This window comes from Orycteropus afer, unplaced genomic scaffold, assembly GCF_000298275.1.
Source record: "Orycteropus afer afer isolate SDZICR_OR568_19922 unplaced genomic scaffold, OryAfe1.0 scaffold00265, whole genome shotgun sequence".
In the NCBI taxonomy this organism is placed as follows: Eukaryota; Metazoa; Chordata; class Mammalia; order Tubulidentata; family Orycteropodidae; genus Orycteropus; species Orycteropus afer.
In genome coordinates this window covers 1,541,820-1,563,585 of record NW_006921852.1, presented here as the reverse complement: position 1 = coordinate 1,563,585, position 21,766 = coordinate 1,541,820, and the positions used below count along the sequence as shown (strand labels likewise).

Below are 21,766 nucleotides of genomic sequence, written 5' to 3'. Positions count from 1 at the left end.
AAAGAGGAAGGCCCTTAAGATGGATTGAAACAGTGCCTGCAGGAATGGGCTCAGGTATAGCAAGGATGGTGAGGCTGACAACACAGGACCGGGCAGTGTTTCATTCTGTTTTACATAGGGTTGCTATGAGTTGGAGCTGACTCGGTGGCACCTAGCAACAAAAAGCTAAGTAAGAAAGTTCTCAGATGCTCATAGGTTATATATAAAACATTTTTTTTTTTCTTGTGACATGAGTCAAAATGTTGTAATACATCTTTTAACCTTCAAAACAACTCAGATAAACCAATACCATGATTCCTATTGCTCTACCACACGTTGCGAAAATATGATTAGAAGTCTCAAGGAGCTTCCCAGTGTCATGAAACAACTATGGGGAGTCAGACCTTGAAACAAGAACTTTTAACACCAACTAAATCCTTTGCTGTTTTCATTATAACATGCTGGCTCCAAAATAGGCCATGGAAAAATATGGGGCTAAATCACAAAGATAAAAAGTTTGGTAGATTGCTCAAATTATAACCCATTAACAAAAGCACAGAAGTAGTTAAGATGACCCCAGAAGTATAGAAAAATAAGTCTTAATAGGAAGGGTCCTTATACTCCTTATCAACCTCTTCATTTTGTGGTGAATAAACAGACTCAGTGGGTTGGGGTCTTGCTACCCTGTGTGGTTTATGACTCAGCAGCATGGGAAACACCTGGAGTGTTTAAAATGTAGTATCTCAGATCTACTGGATTAGAAATCTGGGTTTTAACAAAATACCCACTTGACAAATGGACTTGTCAAAGCAACCCAGCTTCTTGCTGGCAAACAGGGAGTAGAACTCAAAGTTTTAGACTCCTATCAAAGGCTTTCTCACTAAATTAAGATGATTCCAGATCCTTTGAAACTGACCAAAATTTCATTCTCATAAGTAATGTGGGACTGGAGAACGGGAATTTTAGGAAACTGAGGAGTTTGCCTGCTGCTTCAATATTAGTACAGATTTGTTTTGAAGAATTTAGTCCCAGACTGATTTTAAACTAAGGCTCACTCACTCAGATCACTCTACCATTCCCAAAAAGACTAGATAAAAAGGCCCATAAAGACTGGATATGATTAAAAATACCAGTGTTTAGAGACTCTCTTGAGAGAAATTATATTTTGGCGAGTTTGCAATATAAGTATTTTAGACTGAGTGAGGGAGGAAGAGATGCCATAATCTGGTCTGAAGGAGTACCATCCTAAACCCAATCTCAAATCAACTCACTGCCATTGAGACGACTCTAACTCAAAGCAACCCTATAGGACAGAGCAGAAATGCTCCATAGGGTTTCCAAGACTATTGTAAATCCTTATGGAAGCAGACTGCCCCATCTTCCTCCTGTGGAGCGGCTGGTGGTTTCAAACTGCCAACCTTTTTAGCAGCTGAATGCCTTGACTACTGTGACACGAGAGCTCCCAGTACAACCTTAGGAGGGTGCTAAAGTAGTTAAATTATCATTCTCTGTGATTATCTATTTATTTTGAGAAAATATGAGGTGAATCTGTTTTGAAAGAATTCTAGCACTCTTACCTAGGTATCAGTTATTCAAATTAAAATCAGAAACTGAAAATTTAAAAATTCAAGGGGATAAAGTATTCTCTTTCCTTGAATGGAGATAAACACTACTAAGACAACTTTGAGTTAATGGGATTTTTAAAATTGGAATAGAAAAAAAAAATGGAAAAGCTGAATCTGAAAAACATTTCCACCCATTTTAATTCTGCATGGATTTTTATTAAATTTCTTATACTTGAAAACCATGACTTTATTATTCTAGATTATTCCTCATTGAACAGATAATATGCTTCTGTGTCTTGCCTGAAATATCTACCTTCTCCTGATTTGTTTGTGTTTTCTTTCCCCTCTATTTACCCGACTCCCCAAATGAAAATTGTTACTCATTCTCATCTTGGTCAAATGCTGCCTTCTGTGAGTTGCCATTAGAACTTCATTCCTCCTACTCTAATCTGAGAGTACTTATGCAGTTACCTACATAATCAATACATAGGACTTTGGTTATAATTTATTTGCATTAGGCTGTACACATCTTGAGGGCAGGGACTATTATTTAACTTTCATCTCCCACAGTGTGTTATATATTATAGTTAAGTAGATATATTATGTATTAAGTAAATGGATTAAGAATAAAAATACTTACAGATTTTTTCTTGATATTGCCCCAGACAACACCACCATTACTTTTATGTTTTTTTTGCATATGATAAACATATTTATCACAATCATCCCTGTTTGAATACAAAATGATTTCAAATCAACATTAACTATCATACTTTTTATCCACAAGTTGAACAGGAAGGGAAAAAGTAATTTAAAATGTGTTTCAACTAGACATTGAGTATTACAATGCGTTAACTTTGGAGTCATATTCCTAACCCACCTACCCCCAAGACTTCTTATTGCAGCTTGTTGTAAGTTACCACTGTTTGTTTAGTGACTTTTCTGAAGAAAAAAAAAATATGTCTCAATATTAAATAATGGCACATAACAACAACATGTTTAAAAAAGCAACGGTCTTGGTCTGATAGAGCCTAGTGGAACCCCTGAGACTATGGGGCCTAGCTGCTCTTCAGGTCTGGAATTGAACCTACTCCTGTGGCTTCCAGCCAAACAAAAGACAGGCATATGTACTGAACATTTATATTAGGTAGATACACTCCTTGGAGAGATCAGTTATGGGAGAATAGAAGCTATGTATGCACACGGAGACAGCTTGGGGGCAGGAGTGCATGGAGGGAAGGACACAGGAAAGAAGTGGTTATGGGGAAGAAGGGGGAGGAGAGCTGTTACATTGCGGGAGTTTGCAGTCAATGTCATGAGACAGAGTGTGTGTGAACTGCTGTATGGAGTTGAATTTGCTCTGTAAACTTTCACCCAAATCACAATAAAATAAAAAAAGGCAATGATCTTGAAGAATATAATTAATGTCACTAATTGTACATGTAGAAACTGTTGAACTGATGTCTTTTTTGCTGTATATTGTTTCAACAACAACAAAATAGATAAAATTTAAAGAGAAACAAACAAAAAGAATTAAAGATTTTTTAGCAGGTATTAAAAAGAAAAAGGCAATGGCGTGGCTATACAGGTGGATAAAATGGCTTCAATCAAACATTTTAAAGGAAACACTGAATAATATTCTAGGAAATTATAGTTTATTTTTTGCTTATTGTTCATTGTCTCATCTATGAGCTTTCTAGTATCCATCTTCCTGCCTCTTTTCCAAAACTCCTACTAAGACCTCTTGATCCAGAACTCCCTTTTGCTACACCTCTTATTTCTGTTTAGATTCTCCCTCCAGCAAGACTGGATTTCACAGTTGATCACTTAAAGAATATGCCATGTGATGAAATCTTCAGTTAACTTATAGATTCCAATTGTGCTGGTTTTTCAATTCAGGTCAGCAAACCTTTTATTTTTACACAGTTATATTCTTCTTGTATTTCCCATAATGGCTATAATTTTTAGAGGAAAATTGTAGCCAACCAAAATAGTTTGTCTCAATCCACCCCACTGCCTACAACTTCTAGTCCTGATTCTGGGAGTAAATCCCAGTTGAATACCAATATCTATCTTCCTCCTTAGCTCCAATATCTTATATGATCAATCATCCTCTTTGCTTTATGACTGTTTGGGAGCAACCTTAAAGGCATAACATGTAGAAATTTGCAAATGTGTGATTGTATTAAGATATTTATTTGAATCATAAATACTACAAAGTTGATTTGCTGCATAGCAAGTGAATTAGCCTAACCAGATGTTCAGGATCAGCCTATTATGAACCATTATTGTCCTAAGAGATTACGTCTTTAAGTGATAAAAATGATTTCATTATTTAAAATGTTTTTAAAAGGAAGCCAATTATCAGTGGTGGTAAAATCAAGAGCTAGTAAAAAGGCCTAGGAGATTCATTACTTCAAATAAAAAAGTTTTAGGAAATATATATTTATGATATAAATGAGGATTATGTGCTCTATAAAGAGAAAAAAAGCCTGTTTACTTAATTGTAAAAGTAATGTAAACTTTGCCTTGATCATTTTGTGCTGACCACCTCCTTATTGTATATTGCCTTTCCCTTCACCCAAGTGAGTGGGTGGCACACAGGTGTATGCCATTGTACATGCCTGTGTACCCAGAGGCATACAAGGTGAAAAATAACACTAGGGAGGTATGCACTCCTTAGCACAATCAATCCTTTAGACGATCCAAAGGGCAGCATCTGCCAGAGATAATGCTCAGAAGGTAGGAAGGGATAAGAAAGAAGGACTAACAGAAACGGTAAACACAGGGAGGAAGTGGAAAGAGTGCTGTCACATTGTGCAATCAACACAAAACAAAATGTGTATGAATTGTTGAATGGAAAATCAAATTGCTCTGTAAACTTTCACCCAAATCACAATAAAAAGTTTCTTTCTTTCTTTTTTTTTTTAAAAAAAGTAATGTAAACTAATAGAAAAACCTCTATCAGTTGTAATTCTATAACCTGGAGATAACACCTGGTTATATATTGGTGATATTTTGATCTATTTTGATTCTCCCTCCATCAAGACTGGATTTCACAGTTGATCACTTACTAATACATGTTATGAAAAATTGGGACCACACTGTATATTGTTTTATTTCTTAGTTTTTCAAAATTACATTCACTGAACATTATTCCATGTCATTAGCAATTTCTGACCCAGCAATTCCACTTCTAGGTATGTACCCCAAAGACTTGAAACTTAAACAGATACTTATACACCAATATTCACTGCAGCACTATTCAGAAGAGCAGAAAGGTAGACATAACCCAAATGTCCATCTATAGATGAATGGATAAACAAACTGTGGTATGTACAGACAATGGAATATTAGTCAGCCATAAAGAGAAATGAAGTTCTGATACATGCTACAATATAGATCAACCTTGAAAACATCAAGCTAAATCAAGTATGTCAAGCACAAAAGGACAAGTAATATCTTACTTATATGAGATGTCTAGAATAGGCAAATGCATAGACAAAACTTTATTACTGGTTATCAGGAAGGCGGGGTAACAGTTATTGCTCAAGGAGCACTGAGTTTCTGTTGGGAGTGATAAACTTGGAATTAAATAGTGGTGATGGTTTAACAGCATTGTTGTTGTTGTTGTTATGTGCCGTTGAGCCATAGCGACCCCTCCTTGGGTTTCCGAGGCAGTATCACTACGGAAGTAGATTGCCCCATCTTCCTTCTGAGGATACACTTAAAAATATTTAAAGTGACATTTTTCTGTTTTCTATAATTTTACCACAATTAAATTTAAAAAATATTTTGAGGACATGATTTTTAATTTATTACATTATATGGGCATACCTTAATTTTATAACCATTTCTTTACTTTTAGACATTTAGGTCATTTCCAAATTTTCAGTATTATGATGAAAATCTTCACCCTCCAAACAGACATATATTCTTGCCCAAATCTCATATTTCTTCAGAATTAACTAATATGATTTAATGATCAAAGACATGAACATTTGAAGGCTTTTGATGAATTTGGTTAAAGTACTTACCAAAAACTTTGTTCAAAATTATGCTTTTGATATGGCTCTCATCTGCACTAAATAATAAAACTAAATAAACCAAAAAATAGTTGTGGATTGCTAGGGAAAAATTATGTTTTTGCTAATAAAGAAACTTTAAATTTTACCAAACATCCTGAGAGTACTGAGTATTTGTTCTCAATCATTAACATCTGGTTTCTTCCTGTCATTCTATGGAAATTACTCTTGCTGTGATCAGTATAGGAGCTCTGGTGGCATAGTGGGTAAGACATTTGGCTGCTAAGCAAAAAGTCAGTGGTTCAAACCCACCAGCTGCTCTGAAGGAGGAAGATGAGGCAATCTACTGCCGTAAAGATTTACAGCCTTGGAAACCTGATGGGTTTGCTATGAGTCAGACTGACTCAATGGCAATAGGTTTGGTTTTTTGGTTTTGATGGATATTTGAGTGGTTTTCAGTCTTTTGCCATTATAAACAATGCTGCAATGAATAAGCTGTACATCGACAACTTCTAGAAGTAGTATTGATGGTCCAAAGGGCATGTGAATTTAAAATTTTGATAAATAATTGAAAAAATGTTGCCTGCTAAAATTGTACTAAGTTACCTTCTCATTAGCAGTGCATGAAAATGGCTTTCCCTCTCTTGACAAATTTTTAGGAGCACTGTATATATTAGGAAAATTGGCCTTTTGGCTGTGGTGAGTTACATGTTCTTTCCTCAGAATTTATCTTTTTATTGTTTATGGTGGTAGGTATACCAGGCAAACCTTTTAATTTTTTGTATGGTTGATTTTACTAGTCTTTTCATTAGTCATTTCTGGGTCTTGTATCAGTTAGAAAGACTTGCACTAATTTGAGGTTATATAATAAATCTCTAAGGGTTCTTTACGTATTTTTTTTTTTTTTTGGTTAATAGTTTACCTATAAAACTATGATCGATTTGGAATTTATCCTGATGTAAAATGTGAGCTATGTCCCAATACTATCCATTGAATAATAACCCTACTTCCTAAAATTGTCCATCCTTAGCTTCTAGGAGCTATTCTTTTTTTTTTTTTTTTTAACGATGGCTCATCTCATTACAGGCATCTACTCACTTCAATTCATAAAATGATTAAACATTCCCGTTATGGTAATAAAGAGAATTAAAGCATTATATGCATAAATATTTACCTATCTATAGAGGCTAGCATGCCAGGACTGACATGCTGACACTGAGGAGTTTTTGCCAACGGAAAGATAACTGATGATGGAGTTGTTGGATTCATGTCCATGTTTGGCAGAATATCACCCTCTTCTTGATGGTTCTGAAAACTTGGCAACTAGAAAGCAAGTATTTATTACCAGCAGGCACCCATAAAAATTGAATTTCTCATTATCACAAAATGTTTTTTGATGTGCTAAGTTGTTTGCCTCCTTAAAATTTCAAACTGAAATACTTAAAAACAGTAAAAATTAGTGGATAGAGAGTCTTTGACTCTAAAACTCTCAGTTTCTTTTATGTAAAATGGAGACAATGATAGTACTAAAAGTTGTGTAGACCAGGGGTTGGCAAACGTTTTCTGTAAAGAGTCAGGAAGTATTTTAGATTTTTGTGGGCCACAGAGTTTCTATTCAACTCTGCCATTTAGTATGAAAGTAGTCATAGACAATATATAAACAAAAAGCATGGCTGTGTTCCAATAAAATTTTATTTACAAGAATAGGTGACAGGCCAAATTTGGGCCATGGGTCATAGTTTGCCAACCTTTGGAACAGACTGAAAATAATGAAATGGCAATTCAGTTTTACTATTATGCTTGTTACTCGGTAGGTGCTAAAGCAGAATTAAACTTTTCTTGTGTGTATGTATTTCCAATAAACAACTCAATCCTTAAAGAGATTTGACTTACATTAAAACCTTAGAGAAAGTGGCCTTATGCCATAGAAAATGAGCTAATTCACTATTTTTCATTTCTATTTTTAATGTTGCTACTATTGCATTTAGGCCAAAGCACGTATGAAGTCTGAAATGATGGTGAGGTAACGTATAGGCCACAACCCCTAGTGAAACACAGTGTTGTGAAGAGAGTATGAGTCTCAGATGGAACCCTTAAACACCTCCCTCTATAACCTGTGCAGGTAAAAAAGGAGTCCAGATAATTATGTTATTAAACTCTGTGAAGCATATGTAGCTTTATAAATTGAAGATAATTTAACAATAATATTTATTTGTTAGACAAGAAAAAATTACTAAGTCTAGGTCACTAATACAAGTCTCTCAGTTTTTATACTTATAGTCCAGTTGTCTACATCCACACATTCTTAAATTACTTCAGTCCTTTTGTATAAATTATAGGAATTTTGAACTTAATATTTATACTATGTTTCATTGGAGTTCTGGTGGCCTAGTGCCTAGGCTTTTGACTGCTAACCAGAAGGCTGGCTGTTCAAACCCACCAGCCATTCCTCGGAGGAAAGATTGGGCAATCAACTTCTGTAAAGACACTGCCTCGGAAACCCAAGGAGGGGTCACTATGAGTCAGCATTTACTCGATGCAGTGACTCGGAAGGAAGGTTGGGCAATCCTACTTCCGTAGTGATACTGCCTCGGAAACCCAAGGAGGGGTCGCTGAGTCAGGGCTGACTCGATGGCACATAACAACAACAACAACAACAGTGAGTTTGGTGGGGCTTTTTTTTTTGTTGTTGTTATGTTTCATTGTGTTTAAGAAAAATATCCTTAGATACATATACAGTTTCTATTTTTTTGCTTTAAAAATATAAATATCTTTGGGAAGCTTTCTGGCTTATTTTGAGTTTCTTAGGGTAAGTTCAGGAGCTCTGATAGCTTAATGCCTAAAGCATTTGACTGCTAACCAGAAGGCTGGCGGTTAAAATCCACCCACTAGCCACTCTTTGGAAGGAAGGTTAGGCAATCTACTTCTGTAGTGATACCGCCTCGGAAACCTAAGGAGGGATCCGCTATGAGTCGGGTTCGACTCCAGGGCAGTGAGTAGAGTAAGTTCACAAGAGTAGAATTAATCTTTATGGCTCTTGTAATGTAGTGCCATGATGGTTTCCAAAAGGTGGATTCAGTTTATGCACCCGCTGATTGATGACTGTATCACCATCTCCATTGCTTGTTTTCAGTGGATATTTTAACTTATTTTTTAAAAAAAGATTGTGCAAGTTAGAAAGCATACATATAATTTTTTTTCATGTCTCCTATCTTGTCTCTTTTCCCTTATTCTTAGCAAACAGACCTGATGCATACTTCACAGAGGAAAATCGTAGCCAACCAAAATAGTTTTTCTCAATAATTTACTCCCCCAAGTGTTTGCTCAGTATTGTCCACTTTGTCCTATGATCTTGATGCTTTTTATTATTCTAGTAGTACTGCAATGAGTTCATATTACAGAGATTATTGGCTTTGTTTTATTTGTTGCAAATACTTTACCCTAATCTCTGAAGTTTTTAATTAGGCTACTTTTTATACTACAAATATGAACTCTTTTATACATTCAAATCTGTCAGTCTTGTGTTAGTCACTTAATCCCAATTTATCATGGAGTAGCTAATAATCTTATCACCTTTTTAAAAAAGTTTGCTCATTGTATATTCAATTTTAAATATATACATTTGACTTATTTCTGGGTTTTCCATTTGGTTCTAAAATAAACATGGCCTTCGAACTCCACTGAGAGCAGGTTGGAAGCCAGTAAGGATGTCATTTACTGGAAGACTGCTTCCTATGGTACACTCTAGTCATGTTTATGGACACTGTCAATCCTTGGCCTAAATATTAGTGATGAACACTAACCATACATAAAAGTGAAAGATATAAAAACCAACATATATTTAAAAAAAAAAGTGATTTCATATATTTAAGACTCTTACCAGTATTCTTTGATTTTGTAAAGGTGTTGTGCTGAAAAAATCATCATGGTCATCTTTTGGCAACCGTTCCAGAAAATCCCTTATCTGTTGCTTCCTTTTAAGAGTTCCCACTTTGGCAGTTATCTCAATAGTTTGCTTCTTATCAGCATTACCTATCTTGCCTTAAAGTCAGGGAAACATTTTGTTAATGATTTGGTCATGTATAGTAACTGCTCTATCAAGTTAATAGCCTTTGCAAAGTCTATACTGTATATTCCTATTAATTAAATTCATTTGTTGCCATTTTAGAAAAGTCTCTTAAGTAACAAATGAATCTTTACACTGGGATTTGTGCAATATTATTAGCTAGCAAGATTCTCATGAAGAAACTATGTAATATTAGGCATAATGAGGTTAAAAAGTTCTTTATGCTGTGAGAAAGGCTACTCCCAACATGTCTTCTTTGCTGAATACCTAATTTATTGATTTTGTTAAAACAAAACCTTACTGAATTATGGCAGGAATAGCAGGTATTTCCAAGCTTAGTCTAGGACTTTCTGGCATCAAATATCTTTTAACAGTTAAGTCGGGGCATAAGCAGTAATTTTGGGAACTACAAAAACTAAATATATTCTAAGTTTTCTTATAAATTACTAGGGACCCTACCCAAGTGGCTTCAAATTAAATTAAACCCTTAGAACAACAATATGGATATTAAAATCTCGAGATTCAACTGCAGATTTCCTAGAATAAACTCAAAAGCACAAGGCTGCTAAAGATACTATTGATTGAAATGCCTACTTAGGTAAGACTCAAAAAATTAAAGAGATGATCTTCGAAAGTTTTTTCTAGCTTTAAAAACGTAAGAAAATACTTACCCCAAACAGAATCGTGGTGAAATATAAAATGAAATTAGTGAATGATTAGAAATCTACATAGAGAATTAGGAAAAATCTGTTTACTATAAAGATTACCATTTTGACTTTTGGGATTGGCTGGCTTTTTCTTAGTGACATGTTTCTGCAATCTTTTTCCTTGGGCATCTTCCATATATTTGTTCTGGCATTCCTCAGCACATCGAGAACCTACAGCCATAGCTACATCTGACCAGAAACCAGGTTTGTGCTTTGGAAGAGATGCAAAAGCTCTATGGAAGACCAAAATCAGTTACACACAAGAATTTAAATCAATAAAAATAACCTCTTAAGTGCATATAACTGAATCAATGAGATATACTATAAACTAAAGGTATTTTACCAAAATCATACTAGGTAACTATTTGGAAAGAAAACAATATTCTGTCCACTCAATAACTTACTATAGAGCTTAAAATATGAAAATGTAATTTTACTTATCTAGTAGATGCCTTCTAATCTGTTGTATTCTATTAAACCTGAAAAATGATCCTGGGTCTTTTAACATTTCCTTCGTAAGTCCAACTAATCAATGATTTGGTCTTTTGGAAGATGCTAGCATGACTACATTTTCTACGTTGTTGCCCAAACCTTATGAGTGCTAAGTATAATGGAAGAGAAGCTCAGTTCCTATATAATCCAAATTATAAACTCTTTATTAAAAAGTGTTAGTTTTTTTCATTATACTATAATTTACAGAACACATTTTTAGATGAAATATTCTAATTGAAAGAAATGAAAATTGAAATAGAAAACAAACTACAAATCAACATAAGGAAGTCCCCACTTTAACAAACAAATTTTGTTTTTAAAATTTGTAAATGATTATTTACAGGTATACATATTCCAAAAACCAAAAAACCACACTCACTACCATCGAGTTGATTCTGACTCATAGTGACCCCCATTGGATTTCTGAGGCAGTATACATATTACTGCCCTAAAAATGATACTAGCAATGTTATTTCAGTATCTCCTATACCATCCTTCATGTAGTTATTTAGTTCAAGTACCACATAATTCATAGGATTTGCTTATGGACTTGATATCCCAAATATTGCTATATTTAACCCAATTTTCTCAATCTTTACAGCTTCCATATTGGTACAGAACACAATGGATTATTGCAACAACCCCATAATTAGTATCTTGTCTCCTCCTCAAAGGAATCTTCTCAAAATGTATTATGCTGCTCACATATGTCTTTTTAATGTACCTTTAAAAAAAACACCAAAAACTAAACTCCTAATCATGATCTAGAGGGTTGTGTACAATATGGTCAGAGCCTATCCCCCAGCTTTTATGTCATTTCCCTATAACTCATTATGCTCTAACAACAGTTTTATTTTAGTTCCTCATACAGTAAAATTCTTCTAGCCTTAAGGCCTTTGTTTAGGTTATTCTCTATTTCTGGGATGCTCTTTCTCTAACTTTTTATATGAATGACACCATCTCATTCTTTAATGTCCATTTAAGTGTCATCAAACAAAAGAGTGCTTTTCTGATCACACTGTAGTTCTTCATTTCAGTCTCATGGCTGCTTCCTTCACAGAATGTAACACAATTTGTAACTCTTTTTATTTGTTGGTTTTCTTTACTGTCTTACCTACTAGACCACAAGTTACTTAAGAGAAAGGACTCTGCCTATTTTACTTATTGCTATCTCCCCAAACTCTAAACACTGACAATAGATAGAAGGCACTCAACAAATAAATGTTGAATGAGCTAAGGAAACAGCAAGTTCTAAACTGAACTTGACTTCAATTTCTGTACTATCAAATCCTGGACACTTGGCCAAATTTTTGAGACTCTGTTGTCCTCCCTATAAATGAGGGGAAAAGACTATACTAAATAATCTATAAATATTAGTTCAACTTTAAGGTTTTTAATAGTAAATTGAATTATAAAATATTTCCTAAAATTGTGTAGCTAAGAGAGAGAGTAGCATTTGACTATCTTGAAATATTAAATGAGAATGAAAAGCTTATTTTTACTTTCCTTGTGTTTTAGAGATGACCCAAAGTACTCAGTTTGAAGTTACCTCTGTACGTTCACTCTATTCTCTGTATAAACTGTAATTTCTCCTCATTTTTTTGGGGGGGGGGATGCCATCTTCTATGTTACAGTCATTAACGTAAACATTTTTATGTTTGCTATTTTATGTCTTCACCTGTTTCGTGGTCATTCTGTAGATATTTTACCCACTACTTACCGATGAAGTTTCTGTAACTCCTCCTCATTCCATTCCTCATCCTGAGTTAAACCAGGTGTACATTCCGAAGGATGTCTGTTCATCTTATCAGATCCCATCCCCTCAACAACAGGAGATTCATTCCTGGTATCAGATTTCTGTATAGTTTCTTTAGCAGAAGATCGAATTTTCTTTTGTTTGATATAATATTCACTTACACTTTCTTCTGTTTCAGATTCAGAAGTCACTGGGATATTCCTTGTGGTGTTTCTTGTGCTTTTTCTCAGGTGGTCCACTGTTTTCTTGGTATTTCTTGCTTTGGTTTTCTTAACAACTCTAGCTTTCCTTTTAATGTCTTTCTCTGTTTTGCTCTCTTCACTAGACAAATCTGATAAAGACTGATGTTTGTGAAATGACGTATCTATTTGATTTTCAATTTTCTTCAGTGCTAATAATCTTGTATTTTTCTTAAAGTTACAGGTGGCCATTTGTTCCTTCTTAGGGGTAGGTATTTTTATGTTCTTGTTGACAGTGAGTATATCATATTCACTGCAATCTTCATTGTTTTTACTTTTATGATCCATATTGTACTCAAATGTATTTTCTAAAGTCCTTGTGGGCTTCCTGATGGGACTGGTGATTTTATTTAAGTCTGATTTACTTTCTTTCTGATGCTTTGGCATTGCAGAATCTGTTACTGCTTTAATGGTACTAGCAGACAGATTATACTTCATGCATTTCTGCTCTATCACTTTTTTAGATTTAAGTGGTGTTACTAAAATATAAGCTCTCTTCTGATTGATAGCCATGCATTTTCTTTCTTCGTCTGAGAAAAACTGGTCTCTTGAGGTTGGAGTATCAGTGGATATATTTGATTTTTCAGATCTTTCTTTAATTTCATAAAACGAAACCAAAGATCAAAATGTTAAATTTTTAGCTATAAGCAAGTATAATTAAGTAGTTTTTCACAAATACAGTATTTTATTCACAAACCCCATTGTACACACTTATTGTTGTTATATGCTGTCGAGTCAGGCCTGACTCATAGTGACCCCCCCTTGGGTTTCCGAGGCAGTGTCACTATGGAAGTAGATTGCCCAACCTTCCTTCCGAGGAGTGGCTGGTGGGTTTGAACCGCCAACCTTCTGGTTAGCAGTCAAATGTCTTAGGCACTATGCTACCAGAGCTCCCATTGTACACACTACAGTATATTAATCTTCTTGAAACACAGTTCTGTTCAAACACTGCCCTTTCAATTATAAACACTGATTATTGTTTATGTAAATCTGTCAGTGACTTCTCATAGTCAAATGGTATACAATCCCCTGCCTTGCTCTGTATATAGTTCTATCTCTCACTACATTCAGATCTAACCTTATCTGTGTCTATCGGACCACTTGCTGTTTCTCAAATATTCTTGATTCTTAACTTTCATTAACGTTATTCACCCTAATTGGAAAGTTCCCTTTACTTACTTCCAAACTACTTGTCAAATTCTACTCTAACTCACGTAGTCTACAAATTTTGTTGTGATTCCTTCAAATGAATGAAAACTCTCCTTCTTTCTTCAAGTTTCCAGAATATTTTAAAATAATGCCACATCTGACAAAATGCCCTGCATTAAAATTGCATAGTTGTCTTATCTTTCAGCTAAATTGAAAAAATCATTACTGGCAAGACTTGTCTTCATGTTTGGATTTCTTTTGCTTGAGTTAGTATAGAGTCTTACACACAAACAGAAAACACAACCCAAACTCCAAACCCATTGTTATGTTGATTCTAACTGATGGCAAACAAGTATGTTAGCGAGTACAACTGAAGCACCAAAGGCCTTTCATTTTTATGGAAGCAGATCACAGGCCTTTCTTCCACAGTGCTACTAGGTAGGTTCAAACAATCCTCCAAACTTTTAGTTAAGAGCCAAGTGCAAATTATTTGTGCTATCCAGGGACCTGCTTTCACATACTCAATAGATGCTAAATATTTGTTAAATCAATTATTTGGAGGTAAACTAGGCTACAAAAGAAAAGTACTAGGGTCACTAGAACCTTACCTCTTGTTGTTATGTGCCAACGAGTCAGACCCGACTCATAGTGACCCCTCCTTGGGTTTCCCAGGTGGTATCACTACGAAAGTAGATTGCCCAACCTTCCTTCAAGGAATGGCTGGTGGGTTTGAACCACCAGCTTTCTGGTTAGCAATCAAATGCCTTAGGCATTATGCTACCAGAGCTCCTAGAACCTTACTAGGTATTAAAATATGAAATAGAAGCTGTTCTAATTAAGGAAGGAGTTAGGAAAAAATGCAACTCCATTTATGACCCTTACTCATTCCCCATAGTGGCAAGAGGGACACCTTTGCTGAATCCCTCAAAACTCTATGAAACATGAAAAAAAAAAAAAGCAAAATAGAACCAGGAAATCTTTATTCCCCATAGTGGCAAGAGAGACACCTTTGCTCAATCCCTTGAATATCTATGAAACATGAGAAAACAACCAAAATAGAACCTGGAAATCTTTAATATACTGTGTAACTAAAGGAGGGAAGCCTTGGGTGTTCCATAACTGCTTGTCTACTAGCCATAAAGATTAGTGGTTTGTACCTACTCAGAGGTGCCTTGGAAGACGGGCTTGGAGATCTGCTTTTGAAAGGTCTCACCTCTGAAAACCCTATACACGTGGGGTTGCCATGAGTCAGAATCAATTAGACAGAACTAACAACAAGTTAAAGAAAGCAAATTAAATTGAGCAAAATCCTTTTTATTTGATACTCAGGAAGCTAGAAGACAGAATAACTGAAATTTTAACTTTAAGATTATTAAATTGTAATAATAAATATAAACTGTAAATCACTAAAGCAATCATCATACTGAAATTCTGCAACAACTTGCACATATTATGTGCCATTTTACAAGATGAATGAAAGCTGATGGCTACACTGAATACTGGGGAGAAAAGAACTCCTTAAATTATAATTCATGGAGAAACAGTACTAATCAAAAGAAACCTAGAAAGCTTCTGCAAGATTTTTTGCTGGCATCAAATACCTCCAAAAATTATGAGGAAAGTGTTTTCTTCTAATTCCGCATATAAATCAGTTTCAAATGTTCAACTGAGAATTTGAAATTTTGAACATTTTAATTTTAACAAATGTTAAGTGAATGTTTTTTATTAATTATAATAAATAATATGAATAAAGATTCAGCTTATTCAGGATACTTAATCCATGCCCCATGAAGCTGGCAGTCTAAGTTGTAGCACTTTCCTTCCCACTTCTTATAACATTTTTAAGTGTTATTCACTTTCACATCTTTTCACTTATAAAAACAAATAAAATTAAGAAAAAAATGCCACTAAACTGACAGATTTAACTCAACATAAAAGTTTAAACTTGATGATGTTTAGAGAAAAGGCTCTTAAATTTTTGGTATGTAGAATTTTGATTAATCCCTCTGAAAATCTTCACTTAAACAAAACTGTAGTATTAATTTCATAAAATGAGTCACAGTCTTTAAACATAGCATATCTGGGAGCTCTGGTGGTGTAGTGTGTAAGGCATTTGATTGCTAACCAGAAGACTGTTGGTTCAAACCCACCAGCCACTCTTCGGAAGGAAGATTGGGCAATCTATTTCCATAGTGATACTGCCTCGGAAACCCACGGAGGGGTTGCTATGAGTCGGATCTGACTCGACGGCAGTGAGTTTGGTTTTGTTAGTTTTTATTTATAGCACATTTAAAATGATATATAATTTTGTGATGTAAACAAAATTATTTCGGACCTAGGTTAAAGAAGGGAAATCTTTAAATAAATCTGGTGTTTAAAATAATGGATTGTTTTATTATGCAAATCAGTTTATATTAAAAACAAACAAACAAACAAAAACATTTATCACCATTACAATAGTTTAAGCTTAACATCTGAGATTTGGAAATTCATAAGATCACTTTTTTATATTAATATATTTCAAGTATTACCCGTCGTAATTATCATTATAAAACTATGAAGAATATATTACCTTGCTTCTGACTTTTAATTATCCTTTCATTTGTTCTTTCACAATTTTTGAGTTTCTTCGAAGACAGCTTTTTATATTCTTTTTTTTCAGTTAATTCCTTCAAAACAAAGCATACAAATTTCTAGGTACTTATGGTTCTGACAAATTCTATTAAGGAGGCATTCAGAAACCCATTTGCCATAACTTGAACTTTGGAAGCACTATCTAGATATTCACTACTTCTCAAATGTCTCCTCTATTGATTTAGCACTTTGTGGGTTTTGAAGTGCTTTCATATATAAATTATTTAATTTAAGCCTTAGCCTAAGAGCTAAAACTTCTGTTATTGTTGCCTATACCTTCCCAATGAGAGAGAGAAATATACAGCCCAAAATTTACCCACAACCTCAAAGCTAATAAAATACAAACAGAACTCAAGTCTTTTGATTTGGTCCTGAATCTTTTCAGCAGAATCACACCATCCCTCTACACATCAAACAGTGTACAATAAAAGCTCACCTGGTTAGATAAGTCACATTTCTCTCCATTTTGAATAGCATTATTTATTTGGTCATCTGTGAGCTTTAACGGTGTTTTATTTTGGCGATTACTATGGCAAACGTTTAATTCTGTAGCTCCTGGCAACATATTGCTCTTACTATTCTTCAATTCTATGAGTGCAAAGAGGGAAATTTCTATAAATTATTATAAAAAAGGCAAATTGCCTTTCTACATTTAAGAATTGACTTTGACACAAAAATGACCAGAATTACTGGTAGGATAGAGACTGGTAGAGCCCCTCAGACTATGGCCCCAGGTTATCTTCCAGGCCTGGAAATGGACTCACTTGTGTGGATTTGCTCTCAGCCCAACAGCAGAAAGACTTATAAGCAGAACACTTACTGTAGGGAGATGCACCCACCTACCCTAGGGAGGTGTACCCCTTAGATCAATCAACCATGAGATATCAGAAGAGCAGTATCCACATAGAGGAAAAGCTGGGCAGACAGGAGCGCATAGACAAGAAGTGCACAGGGGAGGGGCAGTCATGGGGAGGGCTTTTATGGTTTTATGGTTGGGGATCGTAATGGGGGCTGTGAAAGCGAATGTGCATGCACTGTTGAGAGTAAAACGAATCTGCTTTGTAAATTTGCAACCAAATCACAATAAAAAATGAAAACAAACAAACAAATAAATAACAGCAGCAGCCTGAAGCAGAAACAGATCCTCCTCAATTGTAAGAGTTTGATCATTATAATACTGGCATTTAGCATTTACCAGTAAATAATATTCACCCCATAAAAAAGTGAATTGACTTTGAAATAATGTGTTTAATCTAATGTTACAAATATTCGTTATAATCTGAATATGATATAAAGCAACTTCATTTGGTCAGATAAAAACTCTGAATAGGGTCATGTTTTGTTCAAATGACTTGTATTCTCTTAAAAAAACAAAAAACTGGACATTTTATTCATAGCTATCTATTTTGGATCTCCTTTGTCAGATCTAAAGACAGAATAGTGAAGTTAACCCAGTTTGTAAATACATGTTCCTGTTTATCCTAATTGCATATCAACTACTTGAAAGTTAATAGCTCTAATTTGTTTCCCTCATATGTCTTCATGTATATGAAATCCTTATATTTCAATTAGTCTGTGTATTTCAATATATAACTAAATTCATATTAATTAAAACTGTGTATAAACCAAATTATATATTATATAATATGTGCTCAACCAACAGTTATTATGCTGAAATTCTAGATAAATTAAAAAGTACTCACAATAACTGTAAAAATGTTTTTGTTATTTTTTCAGAACCTATATTTGAAGATGTACAATGGATGGTCCCTACTATTGACAATATAACAAGATAATGGAGAAGACTTTTGTTATAATAGATCATTTATAACATAATCTACGAAGTAGAATAACATAAAACATGTTAGGAGTAATACTATGATATGAAGATTATAGCACTAACATGAAAAACATTTTAAGTAAATCATTAAAACACACACAAATACAAAATCACATCAAATCATGGGCTAGCATTCTGCACATCCTTAGTTTAATGTTAGATGTAATTCTGTTTTACTTTATAGTTGTTTTTCATGGAAAGTGTAATGATAATGATAGTAACAACTACTACCACTACCACTCCAAATAACTTCATGTGATATGAAGCTACTCAGTGTCTACCAACTCCACAAAACAAAGATCAAATGACTCAAACTAGAAAAATAATACAACCATCACAGAACACAGTAAAGTATCTGCCACTAAATGGTACTTCCAAAGGGGAGGCATAACCTAACATCTTACTCATCTCTAAGTTCCTAATAACTAACACAGATACAAACACCTATCATGGAAGGTGCTTTAAGTTTGTTGGATGATTTTACTGTGGACACAGCTGGAATGTAAAGTAATTTTCCAAACTTTAGTTTTTAAAATTTGTATTCTATCCCACTTGCCACTGGTCTTCTCAAACACTTTACTATAGTTGTATTCACAGTTAAGCTTAAATTCCTTAAAAGTGCTGCTCTAAGTGAAAGAAAAGATAAAAAAAAAAGAGACAATATGATCTAAGGTTAAATTGGAACAAAAGATAGAAAGTGAGATAAACCTTTAAAGATTTGTAAATTTAGAAGTAATAAAGTAGATAGCAGGTGCTGCAATACCAGGATGCAGGATGGTCTAAGCAATGACTGCAATATGCCTAATTTATAGGAAATGGAATGACTGTTGATAAAATGACAAAAGACTGAGAAGGAACTGGACAAAAAGGTAAGCTCTGGGCAAGCAATCACCTACATATTTCATTTTACCCTTTCTCTGTACTAGAAAGCATAAACAAAATATCAAGGGAGGGAGTAAGTGAAAATGATATTAAACAACTTCATTTGGTCAGATAATAACTCTGCATTTGTTCAAATGATTTGTATTCTCTTCCAAAAATCAGTATCAAGGTGGAAGGGGAAGGAGTTTATAGGGAGATATGAAGCAGATTTATATCCAGTATGGAGCTTTGTTTTTGACTGAAGCATTCCTAAACTCTTGAAGTTCTGCAGAGCTCACAGTTACAAAGTAATTCTGTGCTCTTTGGAATTCTAATTAATCAAAAGATTATATTTACAGAAGTGAGCTGAATGCTGACCATAAGCAATCTGCATTGTAGTTTCTCTTCCTTAATTATTAAAAACGCAGGAATTTTAGGTCAGTATAAGTCAAAGAACACAATACTTATATACATTATAAACAAAAATAGAGCACAATTTACTATTATCTCAACAGAAAGGGGCAAACATACCCATGTTATCACAATCAAGGTCATAAGTGGTGCTGGCTCTTTGGAGGACATTTGTTTGGTTTTCTTCTGCATCATTTTTCATTGATTTGGGAATGCCTGGGACAGATCTTCCAATTTTCTGTTTTTGTCTGTTCTCTTCTCCTTTCTTTTCACGAGCCCTAAAAACAATTACACTATTTTTCCTCTTGAACTAGTCCTCAAAAACGAAACAAAACACACATACACACATATGCAAAAAACAAAAAACTAAAATCACAAATAAATAAGTAAAGACATCTGGGATAAATCTCGCCCCACCCAGCATTGATCCCCATTAATCTTACATTATTTAATCCTTTATGGCCACTACCACTCCCTACCTTGTCTTAGTAAAAGACTTGGTAAAAAACAACTCAAATATAACCTCTTAAGTGCTTCCTACTCTATGCTCTTGTAATTCCTACTTAAGTTGATATTATAAGTCAAGGGTTAGAAAACTGTGGGATAAATCTTGCCAGTCACCTGTTTTTATAAAGAAAGCCTTGTTGGAACCCAGTCATGCTCATTCATTTATATATTGTCTATGGTTGTTTTCCCCACAACAAATGCAGAGTTGAATAGTTGTAGTAGAGGCAGTATAATATTTATAGACAGAGGCCAACATTTAAATCTAGCCTTTTATAGAAAAAACATGCCAACTTCTGCTTATAAGCTATTACACTGTACTGTGATTAATTAATTTACTTTTCTGTATTCTCTATAAGATCCTTAAGGACATGAATCAATCAAGTCTGTTTCCACAGTGCCAGCCACAGTGTCTGCCAAGTAGCTGACTTTCAGTAACTACTGACAGAATGAAATGAAGGGTACTTGAAGGGTAGGTGATTAAAGATGACTCCTTGAAATGTATCAAAGGCTTTATATTCTTTATAGATTTATTCCAAATGACAAGATCTCTAGGAAGATGTTACTGCTTTTTGAAAGTCTTTTAAATTCAAAAAGAGCTTCTAAAACAAAAATTGAAACCATTTTACAAATTGGTTCCATAGTACATACCTATGTAAAAGTTCATTGAATTGTATACCTAAAATGTATGTCTTTTTAAAATGTAAATTATACAATAAAGTTAAAAAAACACTTTACCTTAATTGTCCTAGAAAAGTATCAATATGCTCTTTCCAATTTTTTGGAAATCCATACATGAACTTCCTTATGAGATAGTTTGGATATCCTGTTGAACAAAAAATCAAAAAACAAAGGTAAAGGTATTACTACTTATCTTCTAAAGAGATATCATCAATTCATTAAAACATTCAAGAAATATGTACTTATTACTTCCTATATGCCAGGCATTGTCATAAATACTAAGGATTCAGTGATAAAAGAGACAAAAATGCCCACACTCATGGCACCTGCCTTTCAGGGTAAAACAGAAAGTAAACATAAGTAAAATACCTTGTTTTTCAGATGGTCATCAGTGCTGAAATAGAGATAATTTATGTAAGGAAGGAGAAATGAGACAAATTATATAAGGAATGAGGATAGGGATACCAGTGTGTTCATTGTGAGAAGTGGGAATAGGATGGGAAGTAATTTTTGAAAGGATAGCTAGTGAGATTTTCCACTGAAATCTGAAGGACTTGAGGGGGTGAGCTATATGGCAATCTGGGATTGTTGTTGTTGTTTTGCTTTTTTTTTTTTTTTCAATTGTGATTTGGGTGAAGATTTACAGAGCAAATTCACTTTCCATACAACCATTCACATATACTTTGTCTCATGTCATTGACCATAGTTTACCACAATGCAACAGCTCCCCTCCCACTTCCTCCCCATAGTTAGCTCTTCCCAGTGTCCATCCCTCCATACACTCCTGCGCACTGAGCTGTCTCCCTGTGCATAAGCACCCCTTCTTTCTCCCATGATTGTTCTCTCCAAGGAGTGTA

General features: G+C 34.4%; 1 protein-coding gene across 1 annotated transcript in view; it reads right to left on the bottom strand.

The window, feature by feature from the left end:
* MIS18BP1 (MIS18 binding protein 1) overlaps positions 1–21,766 on the bottom strand; it is a 51,257-nt gene that overhangs the window by 8,164 nt on the left and 21,327 nt on the right. The window contains exons 8-14 of the mRNA XM_042782223.1: positions 20,967–21,054; positions 19,845–20,002; positions 12,555–13,422; positions 10,403–10,575; positions 9,450–9,610; positions 6,744–6,892; positions 2,185–2,272 (exon numbers count right to left, since the gene is read on the bottom strand). Of these exons, the coding sequence (XP_042638157.1) occupies positions 2,185–2,272; positions 6,744–6,892; positions 9,450–9,610; positions 10,403–10,575; positions 12,555–13,422; positions 19,845–20,002; positions 20,967–21,054 (1,685 nt within the window). The remainder of the gene's footprint in view (positions 1–2,184; positions 2,273–6,743; positions 6,893–9,449; positions 9,611–10,402; positions 10,576–12,554; positions 13,423–19,844; positions 20,003–20,966; positions 21,055–21,766) is intronic.